Here is a 26,100-nt window from a genome sequence, read left to right as displayed (position 1 = left end):
TTTTTGTCATATGAGACTCACGTGTAAGGTTTTCTAACAGGTATAAACAGAAAAAAAAACTGTCAATTTATCGAATGTGCTGCTCTGCATGTGTGGACAGGACCTACAAAATCAGATCTGAAGCGTGGAGGAAACACTGATAAGCACAACTCATGAAAAACACAAATACAAATAAATAGATTTTTTAATCTAAACTACTCCCAAAACATGTGACACATGTGATTGTGTCTTGCTGTAGAAACATTAAGGCTTACATTTTATCTCAACTTCATCCTTCAAAGAGTGCAGAACAATTTCTATATAATATAGCTTTTTTTTTCAACGATTTTCTTTATCCAGTTTCAGTTGTGTTGACATTTATCCAACAGTATAAATAAAATGCATGTGGCTGTCTGATGAGAGGACAGGAGAAGAAGTGAAAATTCTAAAAGGACAAGACGTATGGCATGCAAATAGTTTAAGTATGAAAACTACTGAATAAAAGTGGACCGACTGGACTCCACCTATTCGTGAACCTGCACACTTGGAGCTTTAGTGCATATGTGATTTGCTCCATCTGATAAAGTTCCTGTACATTCTGGAGGTAAATGTTTTATGACAACCACCTACCACTTACTCCCCCTCAAAGAAACACTGTTGATTAATAGGGTCTGAGATGTTTGGAGACATCTTCACTGACCCACTGAGCGTTCTTCCAGAGTCTGTATAAAGTTCAGTCAAGCGTCTTCTCACCTTATTGGACGCCATCTCGCTGACTGAGTGTCTCGTCTGCAGCGTCTCCAGCTGGTCCAGACACCAGTCCAGCTCCTCCAGCGTCTCCACTGCCAGCTTCTGGTAGGGCTCCTCTGAAATGTCAGAGGTCACACACACACACACACACACACACACGACAGGTCAGTGTGGGACTGCGAGGAAAACATCTGCATGTCAGATTTCATTTTGCTCTTGTGAATAGCTGTTTCCTGCGGGGGAATAACAGAGAAACTCCGTTTGGCTGGTCACAGTGCAAACGTGATTCAAAGGAGAGCCACAGGAAGCGATGTGTTTAACATGTTTATATTTACATGCAGCAAAATCAACAGCATAAACCCATAATGATTACACTCTTTCAGACGCCTTTCATGCTCAGTAACGGCTGATTCAAAACACATTAGCGTTTTCTTTTATGGGATAAATCTCAGAGAGTCCCACCATATTAACACTGACCTGTAAGACATGGCTTACACATGGGTGGCTGGTTGCTGCTTGTTGGCCGTCTGGAAGAAGGAACAGATGAGGTGTTAGTGGAATAAGAACAAACACAAGCAGTTAGTCATCCAGTCTGTTTTCTTACTTGTTTCCCACACGATCTTGCAGATGTGTCAGAGCAGCGAAGTTACTTCTCACCGTTCGGAGGCTGGCGAGAACCTAACATGGAAAATATAAAGGGGTGAGTATTGTTGTGAATAGGCCTGGATGGAGACACCTGAGACATGCAGGCAGTGATATTTAAATTTCTTACTACTGTTTTTTGTCTTTGCCTGATCTCAAGCTTTGGAATTACACTTTGACGCTTTGTTGTAATACAGCACTAAAGGCATGTTCAGTAATGTCAATTCATACGGTATTTTTTTTAAAATATGGCTAATAAAGTTTCTCAGGTAAATTAGTGTAATATTGAGCTGCAGCAAACCAAATTTTACATATTAGTTTTTTAACATAACATGTACACAGATTGTGTTAATGAGCAAACATTGGAGAGCGCGTGTCCACACACACACACACACACAAAGCCTCAGAACAAGCCGTTCAGTACGAAGAGAATGTGTGTGTGGGTGTTTTCTGTGAAAAATGAACCATCACTTGTTTTCTCAAACCGGTGAGTAAGGGAGCCATGTGAACTGTTAACCCACACTTAAAATTTTAGACAGCATGAGTTTAAATTGAAACACTGTAATTTTGACCATTTGAATATAATCTGTCCCTGCAAGCGTTTAGCGCTCGTACAGAGCAGGAGAGAACAGAAAGTAACATCACACGAGACAAATCCGACTAGTGTTTGACAATATCAGAACCTGGAGGAGTTACAGCCTTGGGTATTGCGATGTAAATAATGTTTGTGTTTGGCCTAATATTACCATGTAATAAGTGGCTTGTTATTGTCTGTATTCAGGAGGTGCTGATGATTGATCGTGTCCTCAAATAACATTGGGACTCATGAATTGGTCGAATTGATCATGTTCATTTGTAGAAGGTAAATCTCCATACTGCATGTTGCAGCAGTTGGTTTCATAATGAGATGCTTTCCTGTCCAGAACAACCCTAACGCCTCCTGACAAGAGAGGCTCAAACAACTTTCAAAAACCGTTTTATGAACCCATTTAATTCACATATGAGTTTTCAGACAAACACAAATACCCTGATTAAAATTGAGCCTCTAAATTAAAAATCACAGCAACTGGGTTAGGATTCTGTATTTTTCTTTTTCAAATTGAATGAGAGCCATCCCTTAATGTTAAACAACCAGAAACACACAGTGCTACTAACCTGTGCAAATGGAGTCACTATCATGTCTTCTCCATGCCTGCAAAACCCACAGACAAACACAAAGAAGCACCTAGTGAAAAAGCTGTGTGAGAAGCCCTGAGACAGAAGGGAAATATCATGCTATTTGACAACCCTCGAAACACAAACACACAAATAATGACAACAAATACGTTTGTTTAATGTCATCATTTCAATATTACGAGTGTGTGGTAATGCTACAGTTGGCTACGGCACATTGTTGGTTCCAAATGTCACACTGGGTATAAGAACAGTAGAGGAGACTGTTTTAGTTATTTCTAAGAGGCAGTGATTTAAAGTTAAACCTCAGCAGGAAGAGCCACAGAACCAATGCTTCAAATATGCTTAAATATAATAAAACATAATAATAAAACAATCACAACAGACCTGTGTTTAGTGATGTTTTTACTTGGACTGGGCATTATTATCGTGTTAACGCATTAGTTGGTTGTCGCCATTTTGTCGCACATTAACGCTGTTTTCTTCATTATAATAATTATTATAAGTCTGTTGCTCACTAGCTAACTAACTGTTGCTCACTTGCTCACTAAAAAAACTGATGGGATTGATGTGTGAACACGATAATAACGCATTAACTTGCCCAGCCCTAGTTTTTAGGTAGCAGCTTCAAATAACATCAGTCAAATGACAAATTTCAGCTCTTTCTTTTGGCTCTTTGACAAATTAATCCAAGTGATTGTTAAAACTGTAGTGTAGCAGCTAAAGACCCACACATTTGTTTCAACAGTTGGTGGAGCTAAACGTCAAGTAAACATTGAAATTACCTTCACTGGGCGGCTACGAACATGACTCGAACATGATGCTAGTGTTGCTCTGTGTCCGCTGGATGTGTACGTAATGTTTGCTTGGTTAGCCGTGACAACCTAATGACTCAATATACAGCCAGTGTTTCTGTGAGGGTCTTATATCACTTCATGCTGATGCTAATGATTCAGCTTACAGAAAGGTTGCCTCAGAGGTGTATTATATTCATTTAAATGGAACTATGTGCAGGTGAGGAGGAGTGTTCATGCACTGGGTGCTGGGAAAGTCATCATGTGGAGAGGCAGAGCTTTCTGGAAGCTTCAGGGTGACAGCATGCATCTCGTTGCCATTCAGACTTTAGGGGTAAAATCCATGCTGCAAATGAAAAATTCAATGTCCAGCAAGCATTCTGACATTGTGAAATCAAGGCTTAAATATCAAAAAGCCACTCTAATATGACTTTAAATGTGTCTTATTTTCAAGTTGGCAAACGTTTGCACTGCCTTGGGTTCACTTTAAAACGTGGGTGATAGCAGATCACCATCTGTCAAATGTTTGCTGTGACTGTTTCAAAAACTTTGCAAGGGTGATCATTTTGGAGATCCTCCAGGTTGTGGCAGGGGGAAAGATGACGTGTAAGTGTGGGTGGGGGTGTGGGGTGTGGGGTGGGGTAAGACATAGCAGGTTTGGTTCGCGAAAACATGGCACAACACAAAGAGAGACAGAAAAATCACAGCAGTCTTCAGTTTGTCTCACCGAGGTAGCCAACTGACTTCCCAATGCTTCAATCCCTCCTCCCTTCAAAACAAAGGAGCGACAGCTATTGGTGGTCGAGGCCCCATTTACACTCTGGCTTCAAACAGACTGCTAGCTGCACAAAGAAATCTTTAGCTGTATAAACAGGCAGAGACTGGATGGAAATCTAGTTCTGAGCTGAGATTATAGATTTGGCTTCAGTTGTTGTCCGTCCCAACTAAACTTGATCGTTCTGCTGTTTATTTTGACAATCAGTTCTGCTACTGAAAACCTCTTTAAATTAACTTTTTAGAGTGCAAATGGGGCCACGGGTGAGTATCATATACAGTATATTGGCAATAATCAGTAACAGAGTCAAACACATCATGTTTCACTGGGAAGGCACACTGCTAATGAGTGACTTAGGAAATGCATAGATTAAGGGATCTGTTGGTATCTGGTATCAAATCTGGACCCAAATGAAAAATTAAATAAATAATCTCACACCCACATCTCTAAACATCAGTATGACTGTCAAATTCGCTTTAAAGCCTTCCATCATCTGCTCTTATCAGAGGGTTTGTAGCAGTTTCTTGTAGAACTTCTAGTTTGTCCTTGAAATCCAGCTCAGCAGCCCCAAAATGTAAAATGCAGCGTGAGATTGAGCCTGAAGGTTGGCTGTTTTCTTAGTGTTAAAATGATACGGTGACAAAATACTCACAGATCGCTGGCAGTGGACGAGTTGCGGGACATGGTTTTAGGCGAAAGGTCGAAGTCTGAGTCTGAGCGGTAGAGGAAAGACTCGCGGCGCTGACTGTGGGGGAAGTTGGCCTGAAGTACCAGACCAGAACCCGGGCTAGTCTGAGAGTCCAGTGGACTGCGACCCACCGACAGGCCATTCTCCACATCAAAACTAGAAAGAGAGCAAGAGAGACAGAAGAAATATATAAATACTACTGCTAAAGTCCCTGCTATTTCCGCCTAATAATTAACCTGACATTTTGTTTCAATATCATGAACCTGCTATTGTTGTTACTAAGTAAGACTGCAACTATGATTACAGCTACCGCCAATAATAACCTTTATTTATATACCACAATATCATATGAGGGCTACAATGTGCCATAACAAAAGCATAAGCATAAGAAACCAAAACAGCAGCGAAAAGCAGAATAAAAAAAATACCACTTCATTAATACCATAACCAAAGATACTGAAAGAAACCCTGTGACTCCTAACGTGTCTGAAGCACTTCACCTAACTATTGTGATGTGCATCTGTACACATGGAGGCAGACAAGAGGAAGCTAAAGATGAGACAAGGCTAAGACAAGCTACGTACGATGAATCCTCTGCAGCGAGAGTGAAGCTGGAAGCGCAGTATGAAGGTGGCTGCGTGTCCAAATATCAAATGTTTTTTTTTTTAATGCAGTGCAAAAGCATCCCAAATAAGCACAATGAAGACAGTTAAGGAACACAACAACAGGATGTGTATAAATATTCATGTGACAGTATTAAAAATCATCATGAAAAACAAGTATTAAAAGAAAAAAAGAAGCAATTTCCACTTGGCAGCTGTTGGCAGGATAAAATGCTTGCGTTCAAATTTTCTGTCCTGAATGTGAGCGTCTTTATGAACAGGTGACCTTGTGATTACTTGCTTTTCTCAATCAAGTGCGTACACACACACACACACACACACACACACAGCTTTCCCTCCACTATCTCCACATGACGTCAACACTGACTTCATGCACAGTACGTCAGTAGAGCTACTTATCTATACACCCCCCAACCACTCCCTCTATCACCCCATCACAGCCACCACATTGAAAGGCACCCATATTACTGAACAAAGAACTTGTACGTAATGTCTACAAGAATAATTTTCAAAATCGGATTTCATTGTGATGATCAAAATGACATTTACTGTATTTGAAAAATGTCCTTTTTTTGTCAGCTGCCTTAAGTCCAACAGTTTCACAGCTCGACTTGGCCTTGATTGAATCCTTTTGAAACCCTTCCAGTCAAGATGAGGTCAGTCTGCAGGGTCTCAATTACAGGGTTCAGTACTGGAAACATTTACTCGCTTTAGGTTTTATTTTATTTTTTTTTGCTATACACTGTGCTACCACAAAAGAGCAAAGAGGTAAAATACATAAGGATGAACAAAGAGTCACAGGGGAGAACTTGACTTTGAGTTTTGTTAGAGCACCCAGAAAGGATTTTTTTTACAGCACCAGAGGGTCAAAGCTTGTCAACATGGAAATTATTCTTCTCTGCCTTCTCCATGCATTTTTTCTCAGTGTCACTGTGGTCCACATTCCCCCAGTGGGGCTGTGCCTTGCTCAAGGACACACTGACCCGACTGATCAATTCTGCTGTTCACTCCCCAGACCACACTGAGACATGAAACCAGTGACCTTTTTGGTTGTAAACTCCTCATTTCTTCTCTGAGCCCATTCTACCACAAAAGTCTGATACTTCATTAGACTAAATGAATGTTCCATAGTTTGAATGGGATTTTGAAGCACCATTATGTAGCCACTTTTTATCAATTAGATTCACAGTGACCTGTTATACTCCACCCCCTGCCCTCCTTCCCCGGTCATAACAATAGCAAACAGAGCACTAACAGAGCAATGGCAGGTTGCTTCTGTGTCTATTTTTAGCTCAGCGTGCCTCCAGCGCTCCAGCAATAGCAGTGCCTGATAAATGAAAGATGGCGATTATGCAATCGATGTTGAATGAAAGGCCTACTTCACAGAAGCAGAGAGACAGACAGACAGACAGACAGGCAGACAGAGAGAGGTAGGGGTGTTCAGGGAGGCTGTATCCAGCACAGTGATGTGGTTCAGCATCTCAAAACTGATTGGTGTGACGTGGCAGCGAGAGGCAGGGCTGCAGCAGGGCTTACCTCAATGATAATACCCCCCACCCCACCACCACCACTTAACCTCACCAAACCCCATTCTACACCCCACCCTCCCCCTGGCTAAGAGTAGTCGGCCGTGACGAAGCTCCATCAGAGGATACCAGTGACGTCAGAAGCTATAAATAGATCAGCCTGCCAGGAAAGAGGGGAACGGGGAGACTTGGGATGGAGCTGACGTAGATACCCCCAGACAGGGTGGAGATGATTTCTCCCCTCCTCGTATGAAGGATTTTTTTCTTCTTTTCTCTAAAGTTTTTGGTACTTGACTCTTAGGTGCTTATACATGAATTAGAAATACACTATTTCCCGTCCATGTGTGTGCTCCATATTTAATTTTTTATCTTTTATTCCGCTAAGTCTCTGACTGGGCAGGTGGGGGGGCGGTGGGGGGTTTGAGGCATGTTGCTCAAGGGCACGTTGACAGTGTACAGGGCTGAGGTTTTCAAATTCAGAGTTTTGTTCACACTAGAGTTACTCCATCATATTTGTGGTGGATGACTGGAAGATACTGATGTTTAGTCAGACATTAGCTCAATATATTGGATTTTTCCTGGCCGCAGCAATGAATTCATATGAACATGACTGCACAGCAGATAACTAAACACAGAATATGATGAGTAGAAACGGTTAGAAAAGCAGCTTCTGGCAGTAGATTTTCACAGATTCCTAGCATTTTAAATTCTACACAGTCATAATCAATATTGCGCTTTTCAGCAGCTGCAATTCATCAGCGCTCGCTGCTGGTCAATGGCTTTCATCCCCATTCAGAAATAACAGAAGCAAAACTCCTGATAGGGACACAGCTCCCACTATTGAGGAAAATGTAGTACTGCAACATCTGTCACTAATGTATGTGTCCTGTCCTGTTTTTATTTTAGCTAAAAGAATCAAATGTATGTGGTAAGATAATGCACTTAAACCACAGCCAGTTTCTGTACATTAAACACATGACCTAATAAAATCCATTTTCTACCTTTCTCTAAGATCTTATAATTTTCCAAGAACAAGGATCAGCTCAGATGTAGTCTTTTTTTTGTCTTTTTTAGAACATGACCTGATCTGTATATTGAGCATGGCTGACTGTAAACCAGACAATGCAGTGACTATGTAACAAAACGTTGGAAAATACATTCCACTAATTTTTTTCTGCAATTGTACTGCAATTGTGATTTTCTTTCCTCCCATCACTAGTACAATAGAGCGGTACTGGCCAGACAATGGACGACGGCGGACGATATGGCTCCTTGAGGGCATATTAAGCTTCTGCTGCAGGAAGGAAAAAGAATGTAGGCTGTAAAAAAAAAAATGTAAAGGATTAAGAAAACAGCACGATAGGACAGACGCTGGAAAGTTTAAATTTTGTGCAGCTGTTATAGAGTATCAGTAACCCAAACAGTCCGGGCTTTTAAGGCCAATATTAATATCTCCAGAGGAAAGCTGCATTTTTTTTTCTTGTAGAAAACTCTGTATTATGTATATGTATGTATTTGTTAGTGTTTTACCTTGTTAGTGTGGAAACTTCCTGTGTAACATTTAGACCATCATGATAGATCAGTCTTTCACAGCTGCAACACTAAAACTTTTATGACTTAACTTTTCTTTCTATTATTACTACTACCAGCAGTGGTACAAGGATTAAGGCAAGAAATAATGGTGAAAAGCTATCCAGGAAAAAATGTGTTCAATGTACTGAATTAAATATTATATCAATTTAAAACTGCTCACGGTGCATGAGAACATCAAGGCCTGCCGGGACCACCTCTAAAGCAGGTAGTATTTGTTATACCACTACTTTTGCAGCTGGTAAAACAGGCGTCCTCCCTTTAAACAGACAGACGGACAGGCGAGCAGGCTGGCGTCTTGTTCAGTTGCAGCAAGCATAACAAGTTGACCTTGGTCTGTCTCCTGCCTCCAGCATTGTTCTCCATTTCTCTGACGCAAACGACAGCTCCCTTTTCTCTCTTTAACTCTGTTTTACTAAACTTTTCTCACACTCGCACACACACAAACATCATTCAGGACCCACATCCTAACCTCTGCTTTTCCTCCCAAGAAGTTTAGCTTTCACTTTTAAACTGCAGGATTAAAGGGTTCCTCTGCTTCAACATGGTGATGAGGTTCAGTCAACAAAGTTTCCATTTTGTCATCACTCGGGTTATGTGCTGCACTGGTCTCTTCTGAGAACGGGGTGGTGAGATTGCATTGGGATTACAGTTTAGAGCTGAAACAACTCGGAGTCGAACAATTGATTCGTCAATCGACGGACTGACTCAATCGCAAAGTATTTTTGTGCAAAACATCCCCTATTTCGAGCTTCTCAGTTGAGAAGTGCAATCTTCATTTAGTTGAGGCATCCACATTTTTCATGTTATATCACCCTCATAAAGCCTTTTCTTGGGGTTAGCCTCTGTAACTGCTCTAACCTTAGGATGGAAAATGCCAAGTACGACCAGTTCCAGTTTATGACGTATTCATGGGAACCAGGGCCGAGGGGTTTAAGGAACTTTCTGTTATGTATGTAAGAATGATACAGAAAACAACTGTCACAGCCAGATGTTATTTGATGGGAGATGACACAGGCTGAGGGCCAAAGGTCAACCCACACACATATACACAGATGCTCCCTCCTGTTTTCTCCTCTCACAGCGTGGGAATTGGCCGAGGGGCTTAACACATCACACCAGGAAGGAGGCGAGAGGTGAGGAGGAGAGGAGGAAAACATACCAGGGAATGCTGTGTGTGTGTGTGTGTGTGTGTGTGTGTGTGTGTGTGCGTGTGTGTGTGTGCAAATAAGTGAGGCAGCTACAGCAAGTGAAAATGGCTAAAATACACTATTTTTCCACTTTACATTGTTTAAAATAACACGTATATCGTCAGATCAACTTTTTAGAAAGGCAATGTGTGTGTGTGTGTGTGTGTGTGTGGGAGAGTTCAGGAAATAAAGAGGGTTTGTTTGCTTTACACCTCAAGCCTATTGTACATTTGATCTGAAAGCAGCAGAAAAACAACCCGCTTCCCCCTCATCCAGCCCCCTGCCAAACAGCTCTTTCCTTTCACTGTCACTGTGTGTGTGTGTATGTGTGCGTGTGCAGTGCTTGTACTCCGCTTGTGTGTGTGCGATTATAGACTCATGACAGCACGCTGAGAGGAGATGTTGGCGGCAGGGCAGGAGAGGAACAACCAGAAAAGTTATTTATGCAGGCCCAGAGATGTGTATGTCTTCCTGACATCAGACAGGAATTCAAACAGGTCACGATGCCTCTATTGCTTAAAGGTGAAGATGCCGACAATTAATGGCAATAAACGACTATGTTTCTCTTGCTCACTCCCTCATCTCTAGTCATCTCTCTTATATTTGTAGTGAATGCATAAAAGTACCGCTGAAAAAACTCAAACACGTAAGGACAAACAAACAAAAATTTTTTCACAAGGTATGTTTCTACATTGTTGAAAATGCTATGATTATCATAATTAGAATTTCGACAGACATCATTTCACACCTCACAGTAGTAACAACACTACAACATTGGGGAAAAAAGTGTGTTGCCCAAGAGCACTTTTGGAAAAGGCAGCCTGCAAGTTCACGGTGCTCTAATGCCATCTGACCGGTTGGACAAAAATACCCACAAATGACTCAATCTGCGGAGATACATCGTATGAGTTTAGCAAAGGTTAGATCAGCTTGGATAATGAAACGCTACACATAATAATAGAGTAAATAATATTCAGAGAAACTGTGAGACTGTGAGTAAATATTTGGAAAACAACTCTGCAACCACAAATGTCCCTGTAAATGAAAGATCCGAAGAAAAGGGACAAAATCTGCTGATTCATCCAGTCCTGTACAGGACATGAAATGCTTTCGAATTCTGTTATTGAGTATTTTACATTGTCATGCATATACTGCTGTAAGAGCTGGTTAAAATGGCTGAGACCTCGTCCTACTGCAGAGAGAAGAAAACTCTTTTTAGAAAACTATTTCTACTGTATACAAAAACATACTGGTTCTGAAACTGGGTGCCACACCTCCATGAAGAGCCAGTTGCTCTTTCCATCCACCTGACTGGCCACTGTGGATCGCTGTCCAAACAGAGCAAACGCTCTGGGTCCAACATCAACATCTGATCTCAGAGCAGCTCATGTCTCTCTAAATATAGCCAAGGGGAGGGAAAGATTGTGCCGAGTCAAGCCAGCTGTTGTGTTTATTATTTTTCAGTGTGACCTTTGACCTACAGGCACAGGAAGAACTCTTGCCTTTGAAAACATCAGACCTCTGTTTTGAATGCTGTCAAAAGAGAGAAAGGAAGGATGAGAGTGGGAGGCTAAACGCTACGGGGCCTTACTTCATTCAGACTACAGTATTTGTGCAAACAGTGAATCTCTGCAGCTTTTTGTCAGGGTTCTATACTGTCGTCTCATCAGATCAACCATAATACCTTGACATAATGTACAATACACAAATGACTCATGAAGATGAGGACTAAGACTCTCTATCACACCAGCAGCAATCCAACTCTAATTTTATCCAGGAATCATTGTTAGAAAACACTCCTTTCCCTTCGCAGGTTGGCTGGAGCTGACAGTGATTCATTGTTTGGCCAAAGGTACTTACACAGGGCAAGTGTTTGCTTGTTTTGGGTGTTTGAACTGTAGTGCTGCCTTTAAAGAATGGTCTGTCTATACAACAAGCTAACAAGCGCAAAAGTGGCCTTTCCTTCTTTTTTTATTTTTTTGCAGACTGGCACTTTAAATATCAGTGTCACTCGTGCAGTGCTGAATAGGTTAAATTTTTGGAGTGCAGGGCGCCTCAAAGGTTGATTCACTCCTCCGGACGGGTATTGATCGTGGAGTCTATGTGCAGTGATTAGCTCTGTCTGTCCAGCCGGGGAAAATCCATACAGTGGCTGATGAGCATTAACATCATTAGAAACTGGTTAGGAGGGAAACGTATTGGGCCAGAACCAGCCAGAACCACACAACACACACACACACACACACACACACACACACACACACACACACACACACACACACACACACAGGCAGGCAGTGTGTGATTATACCCTCAGCAGTAGAGATCTAGGTTTGGCTCCAGAATCGATCTGAAAATCGAACAACCTTACATCACACTGGTGCGCAACTGGACAGGCTGGTTTGGGACACGAACACACACACAAACACACACACACACAGTCTGTCTCTGCCCAGAAACAGGCCATGCTGAGTTCTCCTTTAATCATGTTCATATGGCACTAATTGGCGCCTTTCGGTATACAGTGATTGAGTCCGGCCGTAAGGCAGGAGCGTGTCACTTCCTCCTCTAATTAGCCAAGGGCAAACCAGGAGCAGCCAATCACATCGCTGATCAGCGGGACATGACAAGATGGAGACAACGGGGGAGAACGTCTTCTCTATGTCTTTTGCTGCCTTTGTCTGTCTTGACTGTTTTTAGGTCCTTACTTTATGCAAACTACTCAGAATCTTTGTTCTTATTTATTATTATCATTACCACTTATAATATGAAAGGGCTTTAGATAATTAGCCAAAAGAATAAAAATCAGAGGGCGGCACGGTGGTGCAGTGGTTAGCACTGTTGCCTCATAGCAAGAGGGTTCCAGGTTTGAATCCCGGTCTGGGCCCTTCTATGTGGAGTTTGCATGTTCTCCCTGTGCCTGCGTGGGTTTTCTCCGGGTTCTCCGGTTTCCTTCCACAATACCAAAGAGTAGCCAATTAACCTAACGTGCATGTTGCACGTTAGGTTAATTGGCTATTCTAAATTGCCCCTAGGTGTGAATGTGTTGTTTGTCTTTGTGAGTTGGCCCTGCGATTGACTGGTGACCAGTCCAGGGTGAACCCCGCCTCTCGCCCGTAGTCAGCTGGGATAGGCTCCAGCTCCCCCACAACCCTGACGGATAAGCGGTATAGAAAATGGATGGATGGATGGAATAAAAATCGGAGGATAAAAATTACAGCAAATGGTAAAATCTATTTTGCATGTATATTTTTCGAGACCAAATACCGAAGGTATGACATCACTGATCCATATGAAAGTTTAATTCTCAGCATCCTTACAAAACGAAATAAAAATTGTGACTGTCTCAGTTAAATTCAGTCACTGTGGACAGCTAACAGCAGCACCCTGCCTCATGTTACTTAGCACAAAAAACGATACCAGTGAGTGGCATGTAATGAGACACACATATGCATGCATATCTGAACTGACATAAGTTGTATAAATAGACAACATAGACGATATCAGATGTCCTAGGTACTCATTTTATTGATAAACCTGACACTACCTGTTTGTTTTTCAAATTTCATCTAACTGAGCAAAATGCAAGAGAAGGAGCTTTGACATGACGCTGATTAATGACTCACTTTCTGAGCTCGTATTTTATATTTTCTCTTTTTGGACATCATCTTTCCTGTCTCTGCATAAACCGAAGACAGCTCCTTTGATGAACTCACACACAGACAAACCATCTTGTCATACCTCTGAGGTCTTTTCTCCAGCATAATAAAGTTGTTGAAAGTCTCCTCCAACCTACAGCCTTTCCCTACCTGACATCCCGCTGTGTAGGCAGAGCCCTGAGGTTTACGCAGGTGATCAAATTCACCTGCGACAAACCACGCAAAATCAGGCTGCATGTGGATGCCTTATTTCGTCAGTCCATCAATCACACTATTGTCTAATCCTGCAGCGAACGGGAACAGGGCCTCTTTGTGAAGTGTCCATCAGTCCCTGAGCTGATCATCATTCCTGGAGTCACAGAGATGTCAGGATAACACTCTGTCCACTATTCTAGCAGTGATAAGTACACGCACATATAGTCACACAAACACAGTCACACTTGTTTGCTGACGTCAGTTGTGGTTTCATGGCTGTCACTGCAATGCCAATCGACCAGCTCTGAGGCCTGCAATTATCCCCGGCCCAACGGTCTGCATGCTGCAGTTCTGGTTTTCCACCAAATAAGAGACTAGAGCACAAAGGATGCTATGAAACACGTTAAAAAGATACAAGCTGGAAAACAGCTGGCCGAGGTTGTGGACGCAGTGGGATTTGTGCAGAGGCGTGTTTGTTGTGGAAACACAGAAGAGTGACTCCAGAGACTCGGAGCAGAACCGTCCTGTGGTTCAGCGGCTTGAGGCGTCAGCCATGAATTGGTAATGATTTGGGATCCAGTCCAGTGGACAGCCACTGTCACGTCAATATTTCCCCTCAGTCCTCACAGGGGGTCAAATATTCTCTGTCACAATTCCCGTAAAATGTACTGTTGTGTGCTGTATGTATTTAATAGAGGAGACAACTGGAAGGTTATATGATGTCATCACGACATCACACGCAAAGTGTCGGCTATCTTTGAAGAGAGACAGGCTATGATGACAAGTGAGCAAACGCCATCCTCTGAAGAGGACTGTGAGATTTGACTTAAAGCTCAGCCAAAAGTTAATAAGCGGATCATGAGATTAAGTCTTTCTTTTCAAACTACTTAATTATGATTTTGACAGGTAAATATCGTTCAGGTGAGTGAAAAAGTTCCCTTCAGACACTGAATGGACCAATTCACTGACTGTGATCTGCTCTAAACAAAGTGACTGTCTGGCTTAATGTCTTAATTATACTGGCTTATTCTCCTGTGGTTGTAATCCAATGATTTATTTTAAATCAAAGATGACAATAATTTGGTCTAATTTTTTTCTAGCCACATCCCTCAATCAAAGAGGAAAAACTCTCACAACATTTGCAGTATAAATAACAACTTGATTGTATGTTATCTCACATTTCATTTCTTTTTGTGAAATTCTTAAAGCCCTTCATGCCAGTAAACATTTCTCTTTTGGACAAAATATGTGGTGCTGTTGAGACTGGTCACCCTACTGAATCAGTGAATTCAATGTGAAGAGCAAGAACTGCCTTAACCAAAGCCGACAGATAGATATCACCAGGGTGTAAATTAAACATATGTGACAAACGGTGGGGATCAACTTTATCTCCAGGGCGTATAATACAGCCCAAGCCCATGCTTCACTTAACAGAAGTCTTACAGTCCTTACAGTATCTTGATCAAGTCAAATCCATTACACCAACCCATGAGGCAAGAACACAGAACAACTTTTGTAGTCTGTGGTCACCAACGAAACACAAACACAACAACAGGAAACCATCATTTCCCCTCAAACACAGACCCACATAACGCTGAAGCAGAACCAAAGACACCATCGATATGCCAAAGGGCAAGATGGATGTGTTCCTGCTATACAGCATCTAGAACTGAGCGTGAACATTTCAGCATTGTTCAGCTGCCGTTGTGCATCCCTGGGTGAAAACAAAGGGGGTGTCAAAGTGAAGTGTGCTAACATTAAGTCACAGCATCTCTGTTGCCTTGCACGACACACACGAGCATAGACTTTAATGACGATGCGAGCCACTAGAGGCACTGAGTTAAAGTTAGGTTTAAGATTCGTTATGGTCCACTTTTAGGGTGTCTGAAATCGTATTAGGCTACAGAATTCTTCAATGTGAAAAATATATTGTAGGCTGATGTTTATAATTTGTTTATGATGTTTTGAGCCCCCAACTTTGTGTGGATACAAAAGGCAAGAGACACATGTGATGAATACGGAATTAATAAACTAAAACGGACGCAGCTGGAGTGTGTGGAGGGAGAAATCCATCAACACCGTCAGTGCAGGTGAGTAAAGCCTAACATGCTGTGATGCAAGAGGATCCTGTCACAGCTGACTCACTGACTGTGAGCACGACTTCGGTGCTCTGCCAGAACTAACGTGACTCTTTGTTTACATTATGTCGCAACATACTGGCAGCGTGCAGTGACCTTTGACCTCAAGTAGAGTGAGCTGCACGTCACGTCGCAGTGTGTTGACATGGGCTGAGGACCGGACTGCTGGCCAACCTGCTGTGACACCACCAAAGGTCAGATCTCATTACGTGAAGTGTTGGGAGTGACAGGCTATATGCAGACAGTAAAGTCAGATGTGTACGTGGAGACTACGTGAAAACAAACTGACATCTGGCTCAAACGTTGGGCGTACATTAAATATCAAGCCTCATGGCTTGAATGTAAAAATAACAGAAAAATGCAAAATGGCCATAAAGTGTTACTGTAGCCTGCAGGCAAAGATATTCTTTATTACTGATTCATTTGTTCTGCTTAACTGTTACATATGAAATGAAAAGCAGAAGCTAAATGTATGCACTGATGGACACGTAACTCTGTTTGCCATAACTATCGGTAAAGACTCTAATTTTACTAGGTAAAAGGATGACGATGACAACAGTATGTTTCCGTCCAGGAATTAATGGAAACTCTGGACAATTACAGTGTGCACTCTGCTTTTCTCCCCTGCTTCTTTTACTGTGTTATTACACACATGTGGTTGATCCATCAGGCCTATAAATATGGCCGACTTGACGCTCATTAGCAATCTCCCTTTGAAGTATTTTTTATTGGTGCGTTGACATTTTAAAGACTCTCTGATCCCCCTCCCTGCACGACAAGGCTGATGTCGTCATGACTCTCCGAAAGGCCGGCTGCAAAATTAGTCACATTTCCTTCTGTGAGTCTTAAGGCAGCAGACACTTTCAGGTATACTCATCTGGTGAGAATAACGTGTGTGTGTGTGTGTGTAGTAATGCATGAGGGTGTTTAAACTATATTAGTTTGTCTGTGAGATTGTCATTGCAATTTAACACTGGCTACAGTCCATCTTTAGAAAACCAGATGACTGAGAATTATGTGAATTCCCTTCGTATATTTTTTAAACAGTATTACCTTAAAAATGGATGAAAAGCAAGTTCAGGTTTCTTTGTTTCTGCGTGCATGAATGTGATGTGTGAAATGTGTTTGAGAGTGCGTGAGAAAAAAGCACATATACTGCAGATAAAGATGTTGAGGTTTTCAGATGCGCATGCACACACAAACACAAACACACACGCACGCACACACACACACACACACACTCAGACTGAGAAGATTCACATTCAGATCCTCCTGTAGATATCCGTCTATCTGACTCATCGTCACACCAATAAAGTTAAAGTGAACAATGAAACTCTTGACATTTGTTGTTTCAGTCTAAGCATGACTAGAAATAAAAAGCAGAAATTTTATTCTGATTTTTCCTCTATTACCTGTAAGTTGCAGACTCTGAACACTATGCTTCTTGTGCCTGATTGTGAGTATTTTTGGCAGTAAAGGAAAAGATGACAAAAGTTCAATCTTCATGACAGTAGGTCTATCTGGATGAGGGTCAGCTAATTCACTTAGGTTTAGACGTGTTAATCGGTGCTGCATGCTTGTGACAAAATTATCTGATGCAATATTAACACCATAAGGAAAAAATATGAAATAGGTCCCCACACCTTCACAAAGGATAACAGCAAGGATATTATGGTGATATTTTAAGAGATTTCATGAAAATATCAAATACAAAGCACACTGAGGTCACTTTAAACCCTGAGTAGTACAGACTCACTGTACTGTGGGTCAAGTATGAATGATAGGAATATCATTAGGAGATACAAATGCAAGGTCACTATAAACTGGGCAACACGCTGGGCAACAATGAGAGACTGTAAATCTCAGTATTACAGCAATGTTTTAGAGACTGAAATTCCAGAAAAACAGCCCCAGCGGGAATGACAGTCACTGCAAGGATATTAAAAGAGTAATGATATTGTAGAAATCTGATATTTCTTTTAAATAATGAATGAATGATTAAGCTGATAATTTAGCAAAGACCAGTGTAAGTGCTGAGTTGCCCTGACTCAATACAAACCCCTGCAGTAACACTGAAAAAAATATTATAATCCTAAATACAACCCACTGACTGTTAAGTGCTACAGATAGTGTGGAGGTGGTGGATGATGTGGTTTCATTATTACAAACACCTTAAAATATGACAAAAACTAAATCAATATAAAACATATTGCAAAAATGTAAACATTTTAGTTTTAGTACAAAAGACATTAAAAGTAGTAAATGCTCCGTATTACCATAGGAGGTAAAGACTGTCAGTTTAAAAAACACTCTGGATCCCACACAATAAAAGTGGTTCTTGTAACATTAACATTACAGTAAAGTTGTAGTGATTTTATCCTAAGTTATAAAAAATTTGTCAGCAGAAAAAGTGTGAAACTTGAGACAGCAATGTGGTTAGAGTTGTGCGACTACATCATCTGGATTAAAACCACATCTGGCCTACCGCCTGCGTTTCTGCACGATGTCGATGGGATGGTTGACAGCACACGGCGACCCACAGATATTCCCATTCCTCACTGTGAAGTAGCGATCTTGAACCGAGGGAGCCAGATACACACAGCTATTCGGTAAACTCATGTTTGTGACTGTTTTTGTCTCCTTTCTGCTTTGTTCTCCACTAATCTTCCTCTTCCTCCTCCCCCAGGCACTCATCTACTCCCCGGCTCTTGTGCACTCTCTCCTCTCCCTTCACACCACACCAGGTTTCCACTGACGCGCAGACAGACAGAAGAAAGCCCTCTGTGGTGTGTTTCACCATCATGCCTGCAGTCCAAAACAAGTAGAGCCTGAAGAAAAGAAGAGGGATCAAAGCGGAGTGGCTTTTAAAGAGTCGTTTCCTCAGCGACACTCCTGTTCCATGCGGTTTGGCGAGCTGAAGGCGGAGAGCTAAAGCTGCTGGTTTCAAATCCACATTGAGGAGTTTAGAGCTGAGTCCTCTCTCTTCTCTGAAGACACACTCCTCCCTTCTTCCCTCCCTCTTTCTCTGTATGGCTCTGTCTGTCTTTTCCAGCACATGGAGGCTTTAAAAAAGACATGAACTCTGTGTGTGTGTGTGTGTGTGTGTGTGTGTGTGTGTGTGTGGGAAAGACAGTGGGCGGGGGTCTGTGGTCGTAGTAGTTCCATCACGTGTGAGCATATCTGCAGTGGGTCTGTGCTGTTTGTGTGTGTGTGCGTGTGTGTACAGTACACACACATGTATGTATAGGCAGTAATGCATAAGCCAGCATGTGGTTAATGTGTGGCGTGTGTGTGCGGGGGGAGGGAAACTCTCCGAGGCACAGTGCCGTCTGGAGATATTTTAACGGTTTACAGGCTTAACAAACACACACGCGCGCACACACACTTTACATAGACGCACATTAATTTCCTGGAGGCTTAACCACCATCTAACCATAGAAATAAACATTACTTTCCTAATTCTAACCCTTACCTTGATCTAACCCTAACCTCAACCTAACCTTAAAGCAAGTCTTCACCCTAATATTGAATGATTTACGTTGTGGGGACTTGCCCATAAGTAAGGCAGGCCCTCACAATGTGACTGTGTAAACAGATTATTGTCCCCACGACTACAGGAATACACGCCTACACACACACGCACACACACTTAACAAACAACAAATTAATTTCTCACCAGGCTCTACAATGTTTCTTTGAGATTCAGAGATAAACTAAATCAGTCCAGTGAAATTTACTAATTTGAATGTATTATGCATCTGATTAAAAAATAAAGAGTTTCAGACTTTAACATGTTACTGATTGCTGTGCACACTAATGAAAACTCATTCATTCATTACTATTGTTGTCTGTTCTGTGTTCTCATTCATGTTGTCTTGGTGTTGACCATATACAGCACATTTTCAGTACATTAGCAGCAGGTGTAATTGTACAGTTCCACAGCACAACTCTGAGCTCAAGCTCCAGCAGGGGAGCACCAGTCAGTCTCACCAGTCTCACAGGGAGTGATGGACTTACTGGACCGACTGTGACCGGCTTGCCGCTGTCGACATCGCAGGCAAATATTTGTCTGTTGAGACACGGGGCAGACAGTTGAGTCGGACGTGTTGGCCGGCACATGGGAAAGGAGGTGGAACGTGGGGGGCTTTTAAACGTCAGATATTTTAAAAAAGGATCTGGTCAAACCAAAAGCTGTGACATGGTGACACTGACACTGGAAGAAGTACTCAGATCATTTACTGAAGAAAAAACCAGCAATACCACGGTGTAAAAATACTGTTTAAAGTAAAAGTACTGCATTTATTATTGGTGTATTCAGCGTGAAATTAATTAATTAATTTATATGTTAAATATACATTACTTAATAGACTTGCAACTGCAACCTGCTGCTGGCTGGGTTTTATACCAGCAGGGCGATATGTGGTACCAGCTGTGGGCTCACATTATTTAATTTTCACACAGGGAGAGGCTGCACTCCAGACCTGGGGTTATACCAACAGCTCAGTTAAAAAATATGAAAGCAATGCAAGGCCACCAGGCAGAGATTCCTCTGCATTTTGTGGTGACAAGAGAAGATCCCTGTCTAACCCAAATGGAATTAAGGGGCCAGTAACCAACTCCATCAGAAATACTTCTGCCTCCCCCTGCACTTTTCTGACGTCAGACCGGGAGGGTGACTTTGTCCGACCATTTGTGTAACTTTCCGAAATCAATGATCCAACATTCACACTCACGTCATGTTGTGATGGGCAATTCTGCAGAAGTGAAGAATGAGCCAGGAACCGAACTTTTCTCTCAAGCTCCGGGAACTACTTCTGTCTTTTTTCACATGAACAACTGAGCACAGTTAAATCAATCCATCGCATTACCCTCGTTCAAGACACCGAGGCACCTGAACTCCTTTTGGGTGGGTGAGTGGGGGTGGGGGCAATCTGCAGTTTTTTTGACTGCATACTTGAGGGTGCTATATGAATTACTTATTACTTTAGAGTCAGCTGCTAACTGCTCATGTGCATGTTGTCAGTTATGTCTAAAGTTTCCTCATATTCCTGCTGCACCACAAACCCTGATGGGCACAACAGCAAAGCTGTTCTCTAGCGGCCCCCCACTTCACAACAGGACAGAACCATCATGACCCCTGCAGAATCTCCTTACCAGCACTCTGACATAAGCTTTGCCAGAAATGGTGAGTGTATAAAACTAGTTGGAGCAAAGCCTCCAGGCCACTTGTGCCTAGGTGTGGTGACTGTGGCTGAGTACATCAGCTCATGGTTCCTTACTGACTATCTATTTCCCAATTGCATTGATTCACAAAGATTCTGGAGTTCATCCTTACATGGGACCACTTTGCCGTGAAAGAGCCCCCACAGCAGTTACTGCCTTGATAACACAAGTAAATCCTTCCACTGTATACTACTTCTTGTACATTTTCCTGGATCCAAGGCTTATGCAAAGAGACAACAGCTAAACCTCCACAGGAGAGAACACAGACAGACAAAGAATGATCATATAATAGATTGCTTGCGTCCAAAAACCACAGACACATATATGCCCGTCACACCCTTGTCCTGTTTTCGTCCATGACTTTTCCTTTGTGTCGGGGTTTAACACTGAGACCCATGGCAGGAATAAGTATGAAGTTTGTCATGCTGTCGCCGTTTACCGTCATTGAGGTATTTCCCATGTTTTGTTGTTTCAGTTGCGTTTTTGTTTTAGTTAAGCTAACCTAAAACCCCTCCTACAAATGCTCTCCTCCCTCCTTGTGCAATGCTCTTGTGAAACATGTTGGATGTCAGATGCAGGGGTGGAGGTTCGCTGAGAATGAGGTGTTTGTGAGGCCGCTGTGTAACCGAATCCACCAGCCAAATTACTTCTGCGGTCCAGCTGGCTGCTGGCTCCTATGACAACATTACTGCTGGTAATGAGAATAAGCTGTGAGGGGGGAGTGTCATGAATCTGTGTGCATGAGTGTGAGAAAGTGCAAATGTAAATGCTGGTTTGCCTCTGCATCAAGTTTATACTAACATCCAGTGTTAATGATTATTAATCATTTGTTACTTTTATTGACTTGTTTAGAAACAGGCAGGAAAATCCCATTTTTCATTAATTCATTTAATAGACATAGTCACGACTTTCAACCCAGAGTTAGTGTTTCTTTAGACTCCTGCATTATACGCCTTTACAGACAGCTTTATGCACAAGCTTTTTATTGGAGCTTCCAACAAGGCAGCAGGGCTTCAGGCTCTGTGCGTCAAAGGGGCTAAGAGATCTTTCTGAAAATGGCAAGTTCACAATAGTTAAACAAGTTTATATGTTCTTCTCGAGGACTGATCATGCTCTCTTTCAGACTTTCTTACTGTACTTTCTTTCTTACCCTGGCTAATAAACAGTAAAGCCATGTTAGAACCACACTCATCTGCAAAACAACATCAATAACACTTTTGTGAACATTTTTTAGTTCAGTTAAAATGTTTAACTACATACTGTGAGTTTCCACATATAAACAAGTTTATTAAAACTAAAAACTGTCCACCTATTCCTTCTAGAGGATCATTCAGGGATGGAGACAGTCCCAGCTCTAAATCAGTCATTCACAGCACTGTGAAATTGCACAACACAACACAAAATTATAAACGACAGCAAACGTTTTAGAACAGTCTGGGTTGAAAATAGTGAACCTATGATTTTAGCCATGTTTCACAGCAATTACATTCTTCACTTAAATACAGTAATGTATTTTAGAGAGAGGCACGGTGGTTGTGGTTGCCTTAATGACCTTACAAGACTGCACAGGAGAATTAGCGACAGCAGAACAGAGACAGACTTGCACCACCTTGTGGAGAAATCTTTAAGATGAGTCAATGATGTGAGTCCATAGAGCAGTGACCTCCAGCAGTGCAGCCTGCGAGTTTTTGTTTCAGCTTGTTCTTACTGTGGCTGACTTCATCAGTTAATATATGTTAACCAGACAGGAGGTTATCAGAGAGGTCGTACAGTGTTTGGTCAGAACAAAAATGTACAACAACACAGCCTCTTGTGTGAGGTCACCCATTAAAATCACAGTGTGAAGAGAAACAGTCACACTGAATCTGACTGTTTATGATTTGTGCTGCTTTTACATGCAGTCCTCATTGTAATACATGTGCAACCTCGGTCATTGTGATCCCAAGTCAGATCCTTTTTATCTAAATTTGTGAAAATGTTATTCTTCTTCTTTTTTTAATTCATTCAGACACAGCATTTGCATTAATGCAGCCTCAGAATCATTTGGCCAGCAAGTAGTGGCTATAAGATAGAGTGGCTTCAACAGTCAGTCCTCATATACCCATATCCTCCCTGCAGGACTGAATACACAAAACAAACGTAACGCCGCCCACAAAACACACAACCTGCAACTGTAGTTCACCAGAAGGTGTTATTTCAGAGGGGAGTGTCTGCTCATTTTGTTGTTTTTTGGCATGTATCTTTATTTGTTTGTAAGATTAGTTGGCCCAGCATTTGCTACAAGTTCACACAACATAAAAATGGTTTATCGAGGACAGCAGAGAATACAGTCTTAATATGAAGACAGTGCTGCTGATTCAGCCTTGCTGAAGGTGGACTGACTGTCCAGTAGAGGTCGCTCTGTGTCTAGAAACTACATTTTGAGAGCAAAACAAACACCCAAATACAAACACTCTGAGCACAACCACAGACACAGGGCACTTATTCTGACAGTTAAAATAAACTGAATTTTCATAGGACCAATATCATTACAGCCATTTCCTCATGTTTTTAAACTTCCAACACTGACAAAGACTGAAAACGTCATAAGGGGATAATATGAAAGCTGAAATGTTCAGCCTACAAAACTGAACCCAAAACCAACTCTCCCTCTACTGACTTTTCCTCTGCTGGTAAAACACAACACCTAATTTGGAAATATGACCTCAAAGTACCTACAGCAACTCTCTGGTGGAACAATCAATATGGATTTTTGGACGGGTGGCTGTGGCAGGGTGCAGGATGTGTGTGTGTGTGTGTGTGTGTGTGTACACATGAGAAATGAGAAACACATGTCACATTCACGTGTTATTTGCAGTCAGGCTGGCGGGGCCGGGGAACTATTCCAAGCTCGGGGGTTTTATTTCGGGGGTCTGTTGTGTTATTATTGCCTCCCCCTTATCTGTTTGGACTCAGCTGTGGCTGTAATGAGCAAGAAACAAATCGCCTACTGGGAATGCACTGGATGATAAGATGGGACCCATAATGGACCAATATAGGACTGACCATGCTGTCTGAGTTAAGGTGGTCTGTGAGCCAGTTCCATGCAGCTTTAATCTATAAATGATCTGGCTATTTTACCTTGTTCTGTCATGTGTGAACAGGAGTATGAGTCATTTAACAGAGGAAGTTACTCTGACTTCATGCCAAATCATGACATAGTAACATTACAAATTCCAACAGTTTTCCTTACGCTTGACTAAATTAAAAAATCCAACACCAACAGACTCAGTCTGTTTGTACACGTCCGATATGCAACGTTCCCACATAAGACTGTTAGAATTTCACACACAACAGCATCTTTTAAACACAGCCTAGAGACCCTTAAGTGGCTCAAGAAAGACATGAAAGTGGTCAGGTGGTTGCTGTTGCATGTCATACTTAGGGCATTCTTTGACACAAAAATGTTTTATAAATATGGCAAATTAAACAGTAACGGCATGTAAGGAAGTATGATTTAGAAAGACTTTTGTTAACAGGGTGCTGTATGGGCAGCGGTCATAACAGAAGCTCTGCACTACTGTTGAGCTATATGGCTAAAAGTTGTACTAAAATATTCAAATAAGTGATGACAATCATCATCACAACCACAATTGAGGCAGTGAAAATAAAAATACTTCAAGAGTAAGTCACTGTAATATTGGGCTAGAGATGCACTTAACATCAGACATACCGCATGTAAAGATCTCTAGAGACTTCAGCTTTGACCTTTCATTTTCATACCTACTGGATTTTTCTTTTGTCAGGCAGAATATTCTACTCTAAAATTAAAAGTGGTAGTAATTATTCTAAAGTTTTTCCAAAGGTCAAACATCTTGTTTCAAAGTTTATACTGTAATTCACAAAGAACTACAGTCTCAGATCCTACTACCAACACACACAAGTTAAGTGTGCCTCTAGGCCTGTTTTGTCAGAGAAGAAGGTAAATAGTTTAACATTCTTAGTCTCCCTCTTCTAACTGTATGGTTCTGACCCTGGATTATGGCAGGGTAGGAGTGGCATGTGTTTGTGGTCATGCTGGGATGTGATATTGAAGGCTGAGTCAACCACTGACCCGGCAGCAGAGTGCAGAACTGGGCGGCACCCACCAATCCAGGCCCAGCTTAATGCTCACCAGCACTGAGGACAGGAACAGGCATGAACAAGCAACGCACAAACACTGGAACACATGACACACACGCACAGACACACAGAAGGCAGCGCGTGTTTGTCATCAGTGTAACATGAGTCCGTCCCTTACTGCTGATCAGCAACAATAACAACACACCACCCTGCTCACAGGCTGACAACAATGGAGTATGGCAGACTGATAACACTTCACACTCAGTCATATACACACAGTGTCTGAGAAAAACGCATTATTCGCAAACTCAAGCACATGCACTTATAAAAATGTAAACTGCATTGCATGTGCGTCTGCTTTTCAACTGCTTGAACACAAACATCTCCAGATGGGCCGGTGCTCACTTAGTTTCTCTGTGTTCAGTCAGCAACATTAGTCTCAGGGTCAAATGTTGAAAAATGTCTCTGGAAAACTTTCAGCAAAAACAGGAAGTCTGTTGAATGAAACTTGCAGCAAACATGACAAGCTTCCTCTCAAAACTCATCAGGCTTTTAGAAAAATAGTGCAGCTCAAAACTATCAAGTTCCAAACTGGCCTCAGGGCTCAGTTTACTGAACACTATATGAACTCATACAGCCCTGTCTGCAGGTGACAGACCGGCCTTAGCTTTACCCGGAGAGTATGTGTTGTAAAAGCTGCTGTGTGAATATTTCCCCATCAGTATTTTGACTGTTTCATCAGTCTGATGAAGACATTCCAGCTCATTAACACATTCATAAACTGACAGTTTCTGACTGAGTGTTTACACAACATTGAAGTTAGAATTACAACTGGAAAACTTTCTGAAAGCTGAAATTCATTGAACTCGACGCTCAATAAAACTCTAGTGGCTGGAAACCAAACAAACATCAGTGTCTCAGAATCACAGAAAGGTTGTAATTCAAGCTTATTTAACCCATATTTAATGGATGTTAAGTAAAACGGTGAGTAATTTTCAGCCTCACAAGACCAACTGTGCAGCAACACAACATTTAAGTTGTCTGTTGACATGAA

The 26,100-nt window shown here is 41.8% G+C and overlaps 1 protein-coding gene across 7 annotated transcripts in view; it reads right to left on the bottom strand.

Annotated features, from left to right (window-relative positions):
* LOC124060234 (cAMP-specific 3',5'-cyclic phosphodiesterase 4D-like) overlaps positions 1–26,100 on the bottom strand; it is an 87,018-nt gene that overhangs the window by 12,952 nt on the left and 47,966 nt on the right. For 4 of the 7 annotated variants that reach the window (XM_046390925.1, XM_046390928.1, XM_046390924.1 and 1 more), the window contains 6 exons: positions 4,766–4,957; positions 4,066–4,107; positions 2,527–2,563; positions 1,334–1,407; positions 1,207–1,256; positions 733–845 (listed from right to left, as the gene is read on the bottom strand). In XM_046390925.1, coding sequence (XP_046246881.1) covers positions 733–845; positions 1,207–1,256; positions 1,334–1,407; positions 2,527–2,563; positions 4,066–4,107; positions 4,766–4,957 — 508 coding nt within the window. Of the gene's footprint in view, positions 1–732; positions 846–1,206; positions 1,257–1,333; positions 1,408–2,526; positions 2,564–4,065; positions 4,108–4,765; positions 4,958–18,207; positions 19,904–26,100 lie in introns of those variants that run through there. The other 3 variants (XM_046390930.1, XM_046390929.1, XM_046390927.1) reach the window with 2 other exon arrangements.

The sequence above is a fragment of the Scatophagus argus genome, chromosome 6 (genome assembly GCF_020382885.2).
Source record: "Scatophagus argus isolate fScaArg1 chromosome 6, fScaArg1.pri, whole genome shotgun sequence".
NCBI classification, from domain to species: Eukaryota; Metazoa; Chordata; class Actinopteri; family Scatophagidae; genus Scatophagus; species Scatophagus argus.
The sequence above is the reverse complement of the archived record's forward strand: the minus strand, read 5'-3'. Positions and strand labels throughout refer to the sequence as shown.